Source organism: Chinchilla lanigera, unplaced genomic scaffold (assembly GCF_000276665.1).
Source record: "Chinchilla lanigera isolate Chin_1 unplaced genomic scaffold, ChiLan1.0 scaffold00051, whole genome shotgun sequence".
Classification (NCBI taxonomy): Eukaryota; Metazoa; Chordata; class Mammalia; order Rodentia; family Chinchillidae; genus Chinchilla; species Chinchilla lanigera.
In genome coordinates this window covers 9,990,287-10,008,176 of record NW_004955452.1, presented here as the reverse complement: position 1 = coordinate 10,008,176, position 17,890 = coordinate 9,990,287, and the positions used below count along the sequence as shown (strand labels likewise).

The following is a 17,890-nucleotide window of genomic DNA, read 5'->3' as shown; positions in this document are numbered from 1 at the left end:
CAGCCTCCACGCTCCTAGAAAGGAACAGGCTGCGCAGGGGCCGGGCCTACAAGGCTCCGGGTAGGGTGTGCAGGGCGGAGCAGAGCTGAGCAGAGCTGCAGCCTCTAGACCCGCCGCCCCCCTGTTTCCCTCCTTTCCCCGCCCCTCTGCTGTTTCCGCCGAAGATCCTGGTAGAAAATTCCAGCCTCGCCCGGCCGCGCGGCCCCTGAGCTGGGTTTTTCCAGGGAGCACGTCCTGCGGGTGCCGCCCCCGCGCTGTCCTGGGGCTCACAGCCCGGCACCGTCCCAAGGCCACCGGCCGGCCCTGACTCCTTGGGGACCGGTGGGCGGGTCGGGGGAGCCGGCTCGGGACGTCCTGGCAAACAGGAAACCAGACAAAGGGGCGGCTTATCGGGCCACCCGGCATTCCTTTCAGGTGATGCCCGCAGGCCAGAGGGACGCGGCCAGAGGGGCTGCCAGGGCCCCTGGAGGAGGACGAGTCCCGGCCAGCGCCAGGTGATGGGTGACCTAGGTTGTGGGTGTTGCAGCGACACGGCCACCCCTGCCTTTGTTGCCAGCTGGGGGTTGGGCCAGATGGAGTCCAGTAGTTGCTTCCCCTTCCTGGAAAGGAAAGGACACCAGGTGACACCTGCCTGTCACCAAAAAGTCGGGGTTAGACCGGGCTGGGTGCTGCTCTGTGTCTTGCGGTGATCTCGGCTCCCGGATACAACCTGAGATTTGCAGGGAGGTCCACAAACAGGACTCCGGAGAAAGCGAAGATTTCTAGCAAGTGTGTTTATTGGGGACAGATGTACACTGTAGACAGGGCTAACTTTTATAAAAGGAAGGTCAAGACACTTGGAGAGCTGCAAGCAGGCAGAGCAGAGGTGGCAACTGTTAGCAGTGAAAGTTTGCCCTCAAGGAGGGTGAAACTGCAGGGAGGTCCAGGGTTGGTTTTTCTTTTGTTTTTCCAGACTTGGAGCGGGTAGCAGGGAGTGGTAACTTCTTCCCCATCAGCCTGCATCTCCTCCCTCCCGGTCACAAGGGGAGTCTTTTGAACTTATATGGTGTTAGTCTGAACAAGTATGGTGGCCAAAGTCCATTAGGGGAGTCAAAGAACCACAATGCCAATATATGTAAATGAGGCCTAATTAGTGTAGACAGGTCACTATAGTCCAACTTGGGGCCGAAGCCTCGGGGTGTGACTGTGTGGGATTAAAAAATGTAAGACCGGGCAGGACAGGGAATTTGCAAAGGGGCTTCCTTTCAGGAAGCTTGGGGGCTGCAAACTCAGGAAATCTAAACCATGGCCTTTCTTAGAATCCTGTCCTGGGGCCCTGCTGCTAGTTCTGCAGCTCCAGCTCTTTTCTGGCCGACTACCTACCTATCATGCCTGGAGGAACCGGCTGCTAAATCTGTGTGGGGAACGGAGGGGAAAGAATGGGCTGGAGTCACTCAGTCATTTCACAAACAGGAACACAACCACATAGCAAGATAACCCCGGGGTGTCAGGGACCACTGAGGAACCAGGCCGGGGCCTGCCCTCGGGGAACTTCCAGCACGGTGGGGAGGTAGGTAGATACTCTGATAAGCAAGATACTGGGTAAGAGGACAGCACCAGACGAGCTGCAGAGGTGGGTGTCCGACCTGTGCTGGGCTGTTTGGAGGATCTTGGGTCCATTGCGCTGGAGCTGGCTTTGAAATAGGACTGGGTGGGTGGCATGTGAACGGGGCAAAGCATGTACAAATGCCTGCATGTGGTCTGCATATGCACAGATCATTTGAGGAGCTGCCCGGGCACTGGGCAGGCCCTGAGGGCCGAGAAGTCCAGGCTGAGGTCTGAGGGCTGGCAGGTGGGGTGGGAAGAGGACTCCCAGGCCATGCAGCTTGGCCCAGGAGAAGGGGAAGGTGAGAGCCCTTGTCTGGGTGGCTGGGAGAGGCCGCCCTGCAGAGACAGGGGGCCCAGTACTGTGGGGTGGTGCCCTCCTTCCCTGCTGGGGCCCGGCGCCAGTTCTGCTGATTGGTGGAGCGGCTCCCCCTTTGGGCAGCTGAGTCAGCGTCTGAAAGTTGGTTCCCAAGGCCCACATTTCTCTGGAGGCCAAAGGCCATGCCATCGCTGCCCCGTCCCCAAATGGGTCAGTGCCCTGCGAGCTGACCAGTAGGACTGGAGGAGGCTAAGAGTTCTAGTCCACCAGCCCTACCAACCAGCCACGGCTCAGGCAGTCCCTTCTACATGCCACCCCAGTTCTGGCCTGGCCCTCCACTCTGGGAGGGTCCGAGATACTGCAGTTATCAATATTTTGGTTTTATTTTTAGACAGTGAAAAGAAAAATAAATATCTTTGAAGAATAAGAATACAGGAGTGGGGTGAGGGAGTGGACCTGGAGGTTTGGGGTGCCTGGATCCCGTGGTCTTTGGCTGGGGGGCCAGGGATCTGCAGGCCCCCTCCTCCCTGGGCAGACCCTGCTGCATCCTCGCTGGGAAGTCTGAGAGCTCCGCCAGCCTCGCCTGCCCTACTCCCAGGCCGGCTCCCAGGCCCGGCGCTGCGTCAGCGGATCCGTGGGATTAGAGCCGGCGCCGCCTGCGCCCCAGGCTCTGTCTGCCCCCTGGGCGCCCCACCCGGGGGCTCTTCCACCACCGCTCTCTGCCGAGACCACCGGCCGGGCCTGGCTTGGCCTGGCCTAGTGCCCGCGACCTCAGCGATGACCCATGTCCTCCATGCCCACACGGCCCCAGACCCCCAGCACGAAACTCTCGATGTCACACTCGTTGCCGCCGCGCAGGATGCGGAAGTGGCCCCTCTCGCCCCAGGATGGGCCCCACGAGTTGGCTGCCGTCTGCGAATGAGGAGAGGCCCATGAGGAGAGGAACGGGAGTGGGCGAAGGGAATCAGAAAAGGGACGAGGCCTCAAGGAGCACTGGTGGGGAGGGACTCACCCAGTATTTGAGTGTCCTTCCATCGGGCAGCGTCTCCTCTCCCCACCTGGGGACAGAGGGGAGGGGAAGGGGTTGATCACACCTGTTATCAGGGGCCTGTTGCTTTTGGAAAGGAGCGCACCCTGGGAGTGGCTGGTCCATGCCTCAGTCCAGTGCAAGCCTCTCTGCCCTGCGTCAGTCCCCACATCTCTAAATCTGTGTACCTGAGCTCACCAAGGGTGTAGGGAGGGGCAAGCAAGAGGGGAGGGACCTCTGGGCTGGTCCTCCAGGACCACATGCTGGGACCAGTTCTGTGGGATCTCACACACCTGTCTGCCCTCTGTCCCTCGGGGAGCCGGGGTATGTGGGTGCTAGGGACCAAAAGGAAAAGATGCAGAAAATGTGGGTGCCTGAGAGGCCCCAAATTCCCACTGCAAATCACATCTTATTGGTTGGACTTATCATTGGCTACTAACAATAGTCAGCAAACTACTAACAAAGCAATGACCCTAACATGTCCTGCTGTATCAGAAAGGGCATCTGAGGCTGGGAGTTACCTGCCCAGGTCACTCAGCGAGTCTGCCAGAGTTGGGACAGGTGCCAAGACAGAAAGAGGTTAAGCAACTCTTGGATCCTGGTCTCTGTTTCTCTGGAGTTATTTTGCCCCCTTGCGTAAGGAAGGGCTGTTCCCAGAAGCCCAAAGGTTCCCTGTGCACGGTGTGATCCAGGGCCACACCTTCTTCTTTCAGAGTCTTAGTTCCTTCCTTTGGAGAGAAGGAAGCAGTCCTGCCTTCGCAGAGAAAGTAGATTCAGAGCAGGCTTCAGCGTCCCCATGCCAGCCCTGCTGCGCCCAGCCCCTCTGCCCGTAAGCCCCTCACCCTGTGATCTTGACCGAGTGGGTCCCGTGCCGCCGGTACTGCTCGGGCCTCACCATGCTCAAGGGTGTGTGGCTGTAGATGCCGCCCTTGTACAGGAAGAAGTCCTCATGCACCTCCATGAGCGCTGTGGGCAGAGACCAAGGTGGAGCGCACTCAGCCAAGCCTGTGGCCTTGTGGCCGGGTGCCAGTCTCACCTTCACGACTCTCCTGGGGTGCCTGCAGGGAGGGGACAGAGCCCCCTTACTCCCAACCCCAGTGGACTTGCTGCTTAATGCTGTACGGACCGTGTGGGCCGCTGTGCCCAGCTCAAACAGGCACAGGCTTTCGGAGCCAAGTGCAGCACAAGGGGCGTTTACCTTGGACCGGACCATTCTTCATCAGCTCCTTCATGATCTCCTTCTCCTGAGGGTGGAGGATGGGCAGGAGAGCATCCGTTGAGGGCGGGGGCTCCAGCCTTTGGCCGGGCCCCCACCTTCTGCTTCTGCCCCTTGTCCATATGCAAACTTACATCGGACCCCAGACGGTAGGCAGGAGTGACCTGGTAGATGTCATTCGCATCAATGCGGCTATTGGGGCAGCGCTGAGTGGCCTGGCGCTTACCCCGGCCCATGGCCCGGCTGTGCATCATGCAGGGGGGTGCCGGGCCAGCCTCAGCCTGCTCATGGCCCGAGAACGGATAGCAGTGGTCAGACACAACCCTGGGAAGGCAGCAGAAGGCGCGTGGATGGTGATATGGTGCCACACAGCCTAAGTACTGCCCACAGGGCGTCCTACCCCACTCCTCACCCATGCCCCCTTCTGCGTACCCTCGACGGCGCAGGAACCACCAGGCACCGTCAAGGTGCCCTCCGCGGCACCCCTGCTGGTGGTGAGTGTCACAGGACAGCAGGTTCTGGGGTGACAGCACAGGCGTCATGTGTCCCATAGAGTGGATTGAGACGCGATCGGATGCCACAGCTGGTGAGGGAAAACGAGGGGCTGTCAGGGGCTGGGCTTTGCCTTCTTCCCATCTTGTGCCCACCCAGCCCCAGACACACCTGCTGTGGAGAAGGCCCAGGAGCCTGCACAGTTGCCCTGGTCAAGTGGCTCATGGATCAGGTTGGGCCACTTCTCAGAAGCCTCGAAGGCTGTGGGCAGCACTTCGCCTGGGGCCAGCACCGTCTGCAAGGCAAAGCTGACCCTGACGCCTCCTGCCAGGCCTGGCCTGCCCCTTAGGAGCCCAGGCACTGCTGGGGCCCTGAGAGTCCAGGGCACTCTGCAGCCCACTTGCTGCTGTGGGGTTCCAGCTACCTCCAGCTTAGATGTGAGTGGAAAAACCAAGACCATTTAGCGCCTCCCAAGTATCAGGTAGGAGGTGGATGGTTCCTGAAGCCAACAGGGATGTGCTCCAGCCAGGGCCATCAGCTTTCCATTCTCAACCCTGTCCCCCTTCCTCTGCACCTTCTCATCTACCACACCCTCCTTCCCACCATGATTGTGGCCTCCGGGCCCCAAAGGCCAGGGTAGGGAAAAAGCAGTGAAGTCCCGTGACCAGCCACACTGCCAAGACAAACAACAGGAGGCAAAAAATAGCCACAGGCCCAGGGGAGTAAGGGCAAGGGCAAGGGCTGGTCACCCTGGCCTTGGGCTGAAGTCCCTCCATGGGAAGGCCAGCCGCTGTCTCTCTCCTGGCTGCCACTGATGGCAGACCCTCCGGTATGTACCCCAGCCCAGTGCTACCGCAGGAAGTGTCCTTCTTCACCCCTTGACGGTTCAGGTCTGGTTCCTATCCCTGCTGCCCCCACTGGGTCCCCTTGAGGGGAAGAGAGAAGCCCTGGCCTCCCTGGGGGTTCCACTGAGTTGGCATTTGTCCTGAGAATTACTGCTCTCTGGCCAAAGCTGGAAGAGTGTCTGTCCCTCTTTTCCTAAAATATGAAGGTGACCTCCTGGGTCCTTGGGCCCTAACCCAATTGCACTGGGGCCAGCAGCATTTTTCCCAGGCTGTGGAGGGAGGAGGGATTACTACAGAACTCAGAATCTGAGCTCAGCACGTCTAGTGAACCTTCTTATTCATCATAAAGAGGAAACAAAAGCCCAGAGGGGAACGATCTGCCCAGGGACACATAATTGCTTAGTAGGGGACAGCATCTCAAAGTCCTAAGTATGAGGCAATGGCAGGAGGGTGGGCAAGGATGGACTTACATAAATCTCATTCATGTTCATGACAGAGGAAGAGGGGCGGATGGTGCCCAGGCGGTAGCGAATGCCCTCATCCAGTGTCATGCCCCAGAAGGCGCTGTGGTTCCCAGCCTGCCACCTGAAGAAGAAGGGATGGGGGAGTCACAGACCTGCCAGGAATCCTGGGGCCACATGTGTGCGGCTGGGAGACACACACATCAAATCTGAGTGTGTTGCCTCGCATGACGTGCGTCTCAGGCAGAACATAGGTGTGTGTGTGTGTGTGCGCATGCCCGCAGGGGTACGGCCAGGGCATCTTACCCATAGTCACCCTGGTTGATGGCGGTGATCATGTCTGGGTCCACTAGGCATGGCTCCTGGTCACACTCCCACTGCCCTTTCTCCTGGCAGGTGCTGGCAAGGAAAGGAGGAGATGAAAGTCTGAGTGGGAACCTGGGAACTCTCAGCAGGGACACAGCCTCAGAGGTTCAAATGGGCCTAGGATTCTGTAGCAGCAACTACAGGTACAGCATCTTGACAATTCCTCAGCCTGGTGGCTTTCAACGTCAGCTTCCATCTCACGATGTTCTCCTCCCCTCCTCTGCTTAGATCTCTGCCTGAACTCATGCTGCTGTTCAACATCACTAGGGGGTATCGAACACCAGATCAGACCCAATTCCAAATCTCCCTCACTGCCGGTTCTCCTAAAATGGCAGCTCATGAGCCGGGTGTGGTGGTGCACATCTGTAATTCCAGCACTTGGGAAGCTGAGGCAGGAGGATCTTTGTGAGTTTGAGACCAGCCTGGGCTGCAAAGTGAGCTCTAAGCCAGGCAGAACTGCATAGAGACCCTGGCTCAAAAAGGCAAAAGTTAATTAATTAATTAAAATGGCAACTGTATCCTTCCTGGGGCTCAGACCAGAAACCTGGGAGTCACCCTTGCCTTCCTCTCACATGCAGAGCCAGCCATAGGCACATCCATTTGGATCCACCTTAAAAACACAGCCAGAATCCAAACCATGTCTCATTCTCTCCTGCAGCCACCACAGCCAATCACTTCTCACCTGGCGTTCTGCTCAGTCTCCTCATTGCTCAGGCATCTGCCCTGCGTCACCCTATGTCCCCCCAGTATATTTTTAACACAGCTGCCAGCGTGATCCTGCTAAACCTAAGCCATATCATGTCATTCCTTTGCCCAAAACTCTCCATTGGTTTTACATCACAGAATAAGAGCCAAAGTCCTGAGGTGATGACAAGCCCTTCAGGATTTGTCCTCTTGTCCCCTTTGGGGCTGACCCCCTCGTCTTCCTCTTTTTTCTTTCTCCTCCTCCTCCTCCTAGTGTTGGATGTTTTTTCCCAGTACTGGAGATTGAGCCCAAGCCCTTCATACTGAGCTTTTTTCCCCAGTCCTTTTTTATTTTTTATTTTGAGACAGGATCTCACTAAGTTGGCCAGTGCTTGAACTTGCGATCCTCCTGCCTCAGCCTCCCAGCATGCTAGGATTACAGGCTTACACCATGCTGGGCTGTAGTCCTGGATTCCAAGGCTGCAAGGAAGCTGACTGTTCTTACCAGCTCTACCCTTGGCCCAGGGTCTTTGAGCTGCTCTACCTCCCACATTCCTATGGCTCACTTTCATTTCTTCCAAGTGTTCATTCAAATCTCACAAGCCCTAGCCCATAGGAGCCACCCAGTACCTATTTGTTGAATGAATGAGTGAATGGATGGATGGATGGATTGATGGCTGGATGGATTGATGGCTGGATGACTAGGGTAGTATGGTGAAGTGGCTAAAAGCATGGATTCTGGAGTTCAAATCCTGGGTTCCAATCCCAGCCATGTGACCTTAGGAAAGTTATTTAAATGCTCTCCCTCAGTGTCCTAGTTAATAATGAGGTTAATAATAGGACCGCTTTCCAGGAATTAAATGGTAGCCTGGCAAAGTACTTAGTACAGGGCCTGACCCATGGTGGGGGCTCAGAATTGTTCTCCACTACATTGTTCTCTTCACAGGAACCCCAGGCCCCCCTTCTCCTGAGCTTCAGACTCACATCAGCTGACCTCCCGGGACCTCCAGACAGGTAAAATAGTCTCAGACTTCAAATAGTCACTCGGTCTTCCAGCATGCTCCTCCCCGCACCCTCAGCTCAGGGCACAGCACCCAGTTATTCAGATCTGGCTGCCACCGGGTCTGCGGTGTGCCCCACAAGTGCCCCATCAGCAGGCCCCGGGGATGGTACCCTTCCCCTGCCAGCTTTCTCTCCAGTCCCCCTTCACCTCTCACCTGGGCAAGGACAAGGCTTCCTGATCAGGTCTCTCTCCCATCCCCCCACTGCACTCAACAATCCATCCCCTCCTGCCCCAAAGCCCGAGAGATCAAAGAGCAATGTCCGCCAGGTCACACACTCTCTAAGGGGCTCCCGCAACACTCAGGACAGAACACTGGCAGCCTGGGATCCACGGCCGCGCCTCCTCCAGGCCTCCGCTAGCTTCCCCACACTCTCAGCTCCCACCGCAACGGTCCCGTCCTGTCTCCCTGCTCTCCTCCCGCGCCCTTACTGGGGCCATGGCATCTCCTGTCTTCTGCGCACTCCTACGTGTCAGCATAAGGGTTCCTTCCTCAGGATAGCCTTTCCCTCTTCCTGTGGTCCCCTCCCCACTCTAAACTGGGACCCACATTGTCTTCTCTTCCCCCATAACAGCATGTCATGGTACATCTGTCACTTTCCTGTCCTTCGCTCTTAACTAGACGCCCCTGTGGGACAAGGACTGCATCTGCTGTGTGCTGGCTGTACCTCCAGAGCCCGCACAGTGCTGAGATGCAGTAGGACTTTAATGACTAGGTGTTGGCCGAAGGCTTGAATTCTATGCATTCTGCGATGCTTTTACAAGCTCATAACTCTGCTATTACAAGATGCTAAACTGCTTCCTTCCAGGCCAGCCTGAGGCGCCCGCCTCCAATGTCGCCTTATAAGGTGCCTCAAGGAGAGCCAAGCCCCAGTACGGCTGGCTCTGCAGCCCCAAGTGAGCGGGTGGCTCAGGGAGGGCCAGAGAGTCTGCGGGCTCCTTGTCCTTCCTTTCCCCTGGGACACACTGAGCAGGGGTCACCCGGCCCTCCGGCAGCATCCCTAGAGTGCGCACAAACCCCGCCTACACCTTCTCTCAGGTGTGGGGTGCAGGGAACACAGCCCTGGAGCTGTCCTGAGGGGCAGGCAGGGGTTGGTCAGTGCTCTCTGGTTCCCACCTCCTGTGCCCCAGGGCTGCCTGAGCAGGTCTAGACAGGACCGGTGGCAGCAAGTTCCAGCATTCCAGAAGGGGCCTGGGACAGGAGTGGGAGAGCGTTAACCCCTCGGTGTCCACCCTGTCGGGACTTGCACAACCCTGCAGGCACGCCCCACCCTGCCGAACACACGCGCTGTGCACATGCACATTCTCTCACCCTGACACGGGCCGACCAGCACACACGAGTCCCTGCGCTCACTGTGACCCAGGCTCCCCTCACCCCAGTGAGGCAATGGAAACAGCTTATGGCAACACATTCCAAAAAGTTTCCTTCTCCCTGGGGCCTCTCCATCCCAGGCAGGGGCTGAGGGGAGAGTGGATGCAGGGCCCCCTCCTCCAAGTCATAGGGACCCCAGTATTTACAGGAAGGCCTTCAGCTTGCCCCCCACCCCTTCTCTACCTCCCTCCTCAGACTGAGTGTGGAAGGCACCCATGGACCCCTCTTCCTCCTGCCAGGAATGGTGGGGAACAGTGGAGAAGGGGGGGCTGCATTCCAGGGAAGGCCCTGCTACAGAATGGCCAGGTGCCAACTCAGCCATCCCTGACCCTTGTCTGGCCCAGGGCAGCGGATGCTGCAGTCAGAGATTTCCTTCCTGGCGTCCCCTTCTCGGACTCTCCCGTGACAGCAAGAACAGTTGGGAGGGGCAGCAGCCCCGGCTGAGGCAGGAGAGGCGGGGAAGGGCTCCCAGCTCAGGGGTGGCACCTGCACGAGGCAGCCATGGCTGACCACTCCTAGGAATGTTGCCGGAATGCTCCTGTGTAAGTGGGCGTGCTCGGTGTGAAAATTCCCATATTACGGATGAAGAAACTGAGGCTCACAGAGGGGAAAGGACTTGCTTCTAGGAAATGAGTGGCAGGGATAAGATTTGAGCCAAGTTTGTTATCCAGAAGACCCACCGTGAAAACCCCCTCCATGCCCCAGACACTCACCAACGGTTACAGTTGTCCCAGTATGTCCCGAAGACTGGGTAGATGCGATCCCCATGCATACATCCTGGTGAGAGGGAGGAGGGCAAGAAGTGAGGGGACCAGGCTGGAGACGATGGGCTGGGATGGTCAGGTCCTCAGCAGCCATCGACCCCAGCCCCTCCCTAAGTCACCCCAGTCACACGCACATCTTCAACACATAGTGAAACTAAAGCCACGCTATAAATGAAGACGTCTCCTGCAGGCTCACATACCAACTGCTACCTGGCAAGTTATTCAGTGACTCCAGCTTGGATGCCAGCCACAGCATTCTTGGGATCTTTTGCCACTTAAATGAGTTGACGCTTGGACATGGGGCATGGAAGGGGCATGGGAAGCCGAGGCTCAGGCAAGGTGAGGGACTCTAAGATAGCACAACACTTTGCGATAGCCACTCAATACGCAGTCCCCTAGCCCAAAGCCCCACAGAACTGTGGGAGGATTACAGTGCTTCTTCTGTGGGACAGGGGCAAGTGCATGGTGGAGGCTGTAGTGAAGGTGGTTAGAACCACCTCCCAGATAAGACCCATCCCAGGGTGCCATATCCTGAGCGGAGACAGGAGAGTGGCTAAGATGTGCCAGCCAACCACCACATGCCTTATCAGTCCAAGGGTGAGCTGGCAGGCGGGACCAGCACCTTGCACATCCGGAATGGAGCCGGACTGGGGGAAAGGGCGGGAGGCTGGCTGCCTTCCCTCTGGGCCAACTTAGAACCCAAGCAAGGAACTGCTGTCTTCCAGTTTTGCAGGAGAGCGTCCTTAGACCACAGGGGGCCTTCCTGGAGGACAGGGAGAGGGGCAGGGTCTCTTTCCCAGAGTCTACGAAGCCTCCCCGAGAAATCTCCGTGTATCAGCCTCGCTCAGGCACCTTGCTGAGCCTGGGGTTGACAAGCTGAGCTGCCCTCCTGGCCATCTGGGTACCTACCTTGGATTGGGGGGAAAGGGGGTGGCACGCCAAGGCAGGTGTCCCAGTAGTCAGGGCAGCAATCGGAGACATTTCGGTTGCAGAAGGAGTCACAGTAGCAGGTGGCGCCCAGGTAGGGCAGGGAGCAGTCATCAATGCGGCCCGTGCAGCACAGGGTCTGCTTCTTGCAATACTGGCCGCCCGCATCCCGGATGCCACTCATGTGCAGCCCTGGTGCCAACTCCCGGCGCCAGCGACCTCGCCGGGCACCCAGGGCTACCTGGCCAGCCAGCAGAAACAGCAGCAGCAGCCCCAGTGGACACTGCCACATGGTGCCTCCTGGGCCCCAGAGGGAGGTCAGTGGTCAGAGGTGGCAGGCATCAGAGCCTCCCAGGTGCAGCAAGACACATCTCCCCAAGCAGCACGGGGAACCTTGATTCCTGAGTCCCCAGCAAGACACAGTCCAGGAGCCGCTGTCTGAGTGCCCTGACTTCTAGGGGAAGGAGACTGGGCGAGAAATGGAGCCCCTCCCTGCCCTGAATAGGGACTGTCAAGGAAATGGGGGCTGTGGCATTCTTGGGGCCCCTGTTTAGTACCCATCCTTCAGACCAGGGTCTTCTCTCGTGTACCAGGTTCCTCTGCCCCGCCATCATCCCTGCCCTGTGTCTTGAATCTGTGCCTCCACAACCCACCCCAGCCACTCCCTGCCTAGTCGTCCTGTCTCCTCTTCTGCTCTTCTCCACTGTGCGTCTCTCTGGTACCGGTCTTGGTACCTCTGCCTGCCCCCTCCTCCCTGCCCTCCCCTGCTGTCTACACCCTCTGCCCTGGGAGCCGGGAGCGTCCCTACCTGGTGAGGGGTGTGGGCTGGGCCCAGGCTGCCCTCCGCCTCCTGGCTCTGTGACTGCCTGCCGGACACAAAGTCAAGTGAGGAGCACGGGGCGGGACCGCTTTTGTACCGCCCCGCCGGCCGGGGCCGTGCCCGCCCCAGCCGCCGGCTGCAGAAGGGAGGGGCCGCCCGTTTGCACCTGGAGTGGCCCCTACACCCCCGTCCCGGGCTGGCTGAAGCAGCAGAGGGGCCAAGTCTGAGGACCATGAGCACGGGTTGTCCTCCCTGGGGCTCTGCTCCGTGGAAGGCATTCTGTTAGGGGGCAGAACTACAACTCAAGCAGAAAGGATCGTGGTCTGATACCAGGAGGGACTTCCCCATGGGTTTTATCACGGGGCTAGGAGCTCTCCTAGAGGAGAGACAGGGGGGCCCTCAGCTCAGAGTCTTCAACATGATCTGGAGGGTGCCAGGGGCAAAAATATCTGAGCCTACCTATGGCCACTCCGTAAGAAAAATGGCCATGCTCACCTCTCTTCACAGTGAGCCCAGGCTTGAGGCCGCCCTGAACCACCTCAGCTCCGGGGAATGCTTGGAATCCTGAGGAGGATGAGTGAGGAACCTGAAGGTGCCCTGGAGACTCATCCCTGGGAGGTGGGTGTGGTGTGGGGGTGGCTTTGCACCCTGTGACCTCCCTTGGGTTGTGTTCGGGCACCTCGCCGGGCACCACCACCCTGTCAAACACAAGCACATCCTACTTGGCACCTGTCCCCTCCGAGGGCCTGAAGACGAGAGCCCTGCCAGCTGGCGCCCCCTGCAGAGCCCCCTCTTCCTGCCTCAGGCCTAACCCTTCCTTTGCCCAGGCTGGCCTGGGCCCTGAACAATGAGGCTTCTGTCCTGCCAGGCCTGCCTGCCGTCACCTTTTACCCTGTTGTGCAACGCCCCCCTTCCGACAGGTTGGGCCTGGGCCAGAGCACTCGACGGGAGGAGGAAGAAAGAGACTATACCTGGACAGGTCCAAGTCTGCACACCACCGGGAAGCAATGGGGCTCCCTCGCCTGTCACCGACCTCCCTGCGCCCTCACCCGCCCCGGCACCCTCAGCTGGCCAGCCACTGGCAGACGGGAGAGACTGGGACAACGGGCACTTGTGGCTGGGCTACCCCCTGCTAGGGGGCATGGGGCTGAGTCACCAAGGGTGTCCTGTCCTGGTGGCAGGCCTGGAGGGGTAATGCTCTGGGGCTCCAGCACTGGCATTCACATGCCCAGGGGCTGCCCATCGGCTCTTGCAGGGACTTGAGAGGACAAAACCTAAAAGAGAAACTGAGGCTCAAAAGAATAGACTTGTCCAAGGCAGGCCAACCAGAACACAGGCTCCCTACGCACCACTGACCCACTTCTTTCACCATGGTCACCCTTAGTCACCCACCATAAGTCTCAGCACCCTCCGGGTCGGGAAGTCCCCTCTCCTGTCTGACCTCCATTCATCTTACTGCAAGGTGAGTCCCCAGGAGCTGATCAATGGCATGTTCTGTCGAGGCAGAGGCTGCCTTTGAGATGCCTGTTCAGGTGCTGGCTTTACGGATGACTTTTAGGGTTCTGGGGCAGGGAGCCGACTTTCGTTCAACATCACCTCGTGGGCTGCCCGTGTAAGTCTGTGTGTGCATGTGTGTGTTGCATATGTGTGCCCGTGTCCAAGTAGCTGTATGTTTTTGCTCGAGTGCCTATTGGTCTGTGTGTTTGTCCTGTCTGCTACACACCTGTGGACGTGTATGTCTGGACATCGTGCCTGCGGTGCTGCTCTGTGTCTGCTTGTCTGCCAGCTACCTGTCTGCCTGCCATCTACCTGTGTTCTGTGCCCGAGCGGCTGTAGCGGTGTTGTCTTTGTGTCAGTCACGCCTGCGTGTGTTGCCTGTGTGTCTGTGTGTGGCTGTAAGACTGTTCTTGTGCGTGTCTACCTGTCTACTTCTTCTAGGTATCTGCGTGTCTGTGCTGGTATGTGCCTGTGTCTGTCTGGGGGTTTGTCTGTCTGCCTCTCCTTGGCTGTCTGTCTACACAGGAGGCAGGAACGCGGAGCAGGGGAGACAGCAGAGCCAGGCGCTTGGCGCCGAGCCTGCTCAGCGGAATCGCGTGACTCACTGGGCTCCTTGGCCAAGAAGCAGAGGAAAAGGGCAGGGCCCTGGGGGTGCTGGACATCCCACTTTCCTTTTCCATGGTCCCCTCCCTCCTGGTGACTCATTCTCTGTCTCTTCTCCAGAAGGGGGCCTTGTCCAAGGGCCCGGGACAGAGCAGCAGGCCAGGGTCTCCTGGAAGACTTCCCCAGGAGTCCTCCAGAGGCAGGTGGCCCGAATCTCCACGGTGACTGTGCCCTTCATGCGGGACCCTAGGCAGCACTGCCTGTCTCTGCGCCTCCATTTCCGTCTGTACTCAGGGGCTCCCTAGACACTCTCTGGGATGCTCTTCTTTCTATGGGAAGGTGAGGCCAGTGACCCACCCAAGAACACCGAACTAAAGTCTAGGCCTCCTCCGCTCTTCCTAGAGACCCAAAGCTGTTCCCGCCCCGAAATCCTCCAGCTGCCCTGGGTGCCCAGAATGGAGCCTTCTCCAGAAGCTGAGCAGGACAGTTGTGCTCCCTGAACCCGTGCCTGAAGACCCAGTCCTGCACTGGAGGTTCAGGTGCTGGGTCCCAAACAGCACTGTAGCCAAGGTGGGAGTTCCAGGGGCTCCCTGTGGCTGGCTGCACAAACCCAGAGCTCAGAGTGGTGACTCCTGGGACTGAATCTGAGTCTGAGACCCTGCTGATATGGAAGCATCTGGGGGAACAAAGACAAAAAAAAAAAGTGTCTGGGGGCACGCTGTGATGTGCTGGGCTCCTCCAGGCCCTTGGATTGTTTTATACAAAACACCCACAAGGCTGAGTGATAGAACGCTGTGCTGCCAGAGCAGGCCAGAGCATGTGGGAGATAAGATCCCAGGCCAGGTGGAGGTACGTTGTGCCATGCCATGCCATGCTGCATGCTTTGATTTTTTTCATTCATTCAACAACTATTTGTTAGACGTTAGCTGCATGACATACTCTGTGCCAGGTACAGAGTGCTGAGGGTTGAACCAAACAGACCCGGTTACTATGATTGTGAAATTTGCCTTCTCATAGGAAGACAGACACAAAAGTGAGCTAGAATGAGATCAAGAGTCATTCTAAAATGTGAAATGCTATGGAAGCAGGAACAGAGCATAAACACCTGGAGTCCTGTTTGGCCACAGGGCCTGAACTCCAGGAGGGAGGGGGCGGAGGAGCAGCAGGCGCCAGGGAGGAGGAAGCCTCAGGCAGGCCCCTCAGGCTACAAGAAGGAGCTGGAATTATCTTTTGTCACTGAGGAGATTTAAATGTGACAGTGAAATAATCTGATTTACATGGGCAAAAGTTCCCTCTGGCTGAGCTCCAGAGCAGATGACTGCAGAGTAAAAGTGGATTCAAAAAGGCAGAACAAGAGGCCATGGTATCGCCCAGGCCAGCGATGCTTAGGTCTGGACCTGGCTGATAGTGGTGGCCATCAAAAGAGGATCTGTTTAGGGTGTATTGTGGAGGTGGGAATGGACACGACCTGCTTCAGGATGGGATGTGGTCGGGGAGAGGAGAGATCACAGAAGGCTGCTGGGTTTCTAGCCTGGCAGGTAAAGACAACTGCAAACCTCTGCCCCAGCAGAGCTCAGTGGCACACACCTATAATTCTACCTGTTCTGGAGGTAGAGCGGGAGGATCACTTGCTTGCAGGGAGTCAGGGCTGGCCTGGGCCACAGAGCAAGCTCCCGTTTCTGCAGAAGTCTGGCAGAGAGGAAGGAGGGGTGAAATAAACAAAGGAGGGGTGAAATAAACAGAGCAGGAGCGGCAGATAGGAGAAAACCAGGCGAGCTCAGGGTACAGAAGCCAACTGAAGGCCAGGCTCACTGCCACATGCCTGTAATCCCAGCACTCTGAGAGGCTGAGGTAGGAGGATTGAAAGTTTAAGCCCAGCCTAGACAACTTAGTGCCTTAGCGAGACCCAGTCTCAAAGGTAAAAAGGGTTGGAGCTGGAGCTCAGGGTGAAGGCCCTGGGTTCAACGCCCAGCATCACCCTCCTAAAAAAAAAAAAAAAAAAAAAAGAAGTCAACTGAACAAGGTGTTTCCAGAAGGAGGGAAAGGGTTGGAGTGTAGCTCAGTGGTACAGTGCCTAGGAGAGGTTCTAGGTTTAACCCCAGCACCAAGGAAAAAGAGATGAGCTACAGGTACCCCACAGAGGTTGTGGCAAGAGGGCTGAGAGTCCACAGGAAGATGGAGCTGGTATCTCATAGCAGCAGGGGTAATCACCCAAGACAGGACACCAAAGTGAGGCTGGAAAGAAAAGAGGAAGGGATACAGGACCAAGGCTTGCACGCAAAAACATTATCACTGCCAATCCCTGTAGAGAATCCGGCAGTGCTGACCTTGGTTTCATAATGAGCCCAATATCATTGCACGTGGCAGGCACCAAACACAGCCCTTATCCCAGCTAATCCTATCAACGCCACCTTACAGATGAGAAAGTCGAGGCTCTGAAAGACTCTCTGGCTTGCCCAAAGTCACACAGCTATTGGGCACAGAGCAGGAGCTTGTCCTCACCTCTCTCTCCTGCCAGCTCAGCCACGCTGCCTCTGCAACAGCCACAGAGGTCTAAGGACAAAGTCAGCTCTCACTTAGGAGTGCTTGACGTCATCAGTTGTAGCCGGAAGTGGGGAAATGCAGAAAAGAGAAACACCTTTTTTTTTCTTTCCCTGCCCTGTCAGATTTCTACACCAGGGTGCCAGCAGCCAGTTGAACCCAAAGAGCCCCTGGGTACTATTTCCTTGAAGCCTGTTTGCTTTGTAAATTGCCATTTCTGCATCTCTGTCCATGGCTAGACTGCTAGTTCTTTCTGTACTTCACAAGAAGACTCCTATCTCTTAATTTCTGCTGTTGTTGGATCAGCATCACTTTTGCCAGTGAATGCTGCCTGGGAGCACTGGGCCTAGCATTATCACTCAAGAACATCTTCGGAGCTGCTGCTGTCCCCAAGTAACTGTGTACAGGAAAATTTCCACATCTCACTTGACATTTCCTGGAAGTCTTGATCACTACAGCCAGGAATATAAATAAATAAGAGTCTCAAAGAACCAAGAGGCTATTCCATGTTTACAAAAAACTTTCTCTTTGGATCCCTACAGTGGAGGGGTGAACACCAGCCCAGTGAGAAAAACCACTACCAGCATCTGGGTTCTCATAGGAATCCCATATGGCCTCAAGGGATGCGTGGGTTGAATGGAGGCCCTCAAAGGATTGCCCGTGTTCTGATTCCATCCGTGAATGTGACCTTATTGGGGGAAAAAGAGTTCTTCCAGGTATAATTAAGTCACCGGCAATGAGGAGATCCTCCTAGATTATCTGGCCAGGCCCTGAGTCCACTGACAACTGTCCAGTGAGACACACACAGAGGACACAGATGGATGAGGAGGTGACAGTGTGGTCACAGAGGCAGAGGCTGAAAGTTCTGCACCCTCAAATCAAAGAACACCCAGCGGCACCCAAAGCTGGAGGAGGCAAGGAATGGGTTCTCCCGGGGGCTGTGAGCGGGAGCGCAGCTCTGCTGACATCTGGTCTTGGGACTGCTGGCTTCCCGTTAAATATGAGAAAACACATTTTGATTGTGTTGAGCCGTCAAGTTGGTGGCAGTTTTTTCCAGTATCCCTAGGAAACCAACTCAGTAATCTTCTGTTTCGGGGATGCACAAGACCTGCGATCCCGTGCGTCTGCTGCAGTGTGCCAAAATCATGGCCAAGTACGGATCAGCCCAGCACAAAGTAGCCCACGTGGGCAGAAGCAGAGCAAACTGACTCAGGCTGTACCCAGTTCATTTTGAAGCGGCTCAAACCCGCACCCTGCAGTGATGGAGCCGCATGCAGGATAGGAGCACAGACTCTAGAGACAGATGAAGTGT

General features: G+C 57.0%; 1 protein-coding gene and 1 long non-coding RNA gene across 3 annotated transcripts; one reads left to right on the top strand and one right to left on the bottom strand.

Annotated features, from left to right (window-relative positions):
- Positions 1-758: 758 nt before the first annotated feature.
- On the bottom strand, positions 759-12,519 carry Tinagl1 (tubulointerstitial nephritis antigen-like 1). Of its 2 annotated transcripts, none has more exons than XM_005395027.2 (13): positions 12,433-12,519; positions 11,926-11,983; positions 11,100-11,417; positions 10,140-10,203; positions 6,251-6,343; positions 5,954-6,068; positions 4,810-4,933; positions 4,579-4,729; positions 4,281-4,470; positions 4,129-4,174; positions 3,773-3,896; positions 2,916-2,961; positions 759-2,815 (listed from the first exon to the last, which is right to left on the bottom strand). In XM_005395027.2, the coding sequence occupies exons 3-13, from the start codon at positions 11,407-11,409 to the stop codon at positions 2,675-2,677; spliced, it is 1,404 nt and encodes a 467-aa protein (XP_005395084.1). In that variant the 5' UTR covers positions 11,410-11,417; positions 11,926-11,983; positions 12,433-12,519; the 3' UTR covers positions 759-2,674. The 2 variants fall into 2 exon arrangements, with proteins under 2 accessions (XP_005395084.1, XP_005395085.1); XM_005395028.2 differs by having other exon boundaries at positions 3,826-3,896.
- LOC106149752 lies at positions 6,350-15,916 on the top strand. Its single transcript, XR_001236113.1, has 4 exons — positions 6,350-6,453; positions 7,941-8,008; positions 12,445-12,555; positions 12,858-15,916. It is a non-coding gene; the product is annotated as an uncharacterized LOC106149752 (long non-coding RNA).
- The last annotated feature ends 1,974 nt before the right edge of the window (positions 15,917-17,890 follow it).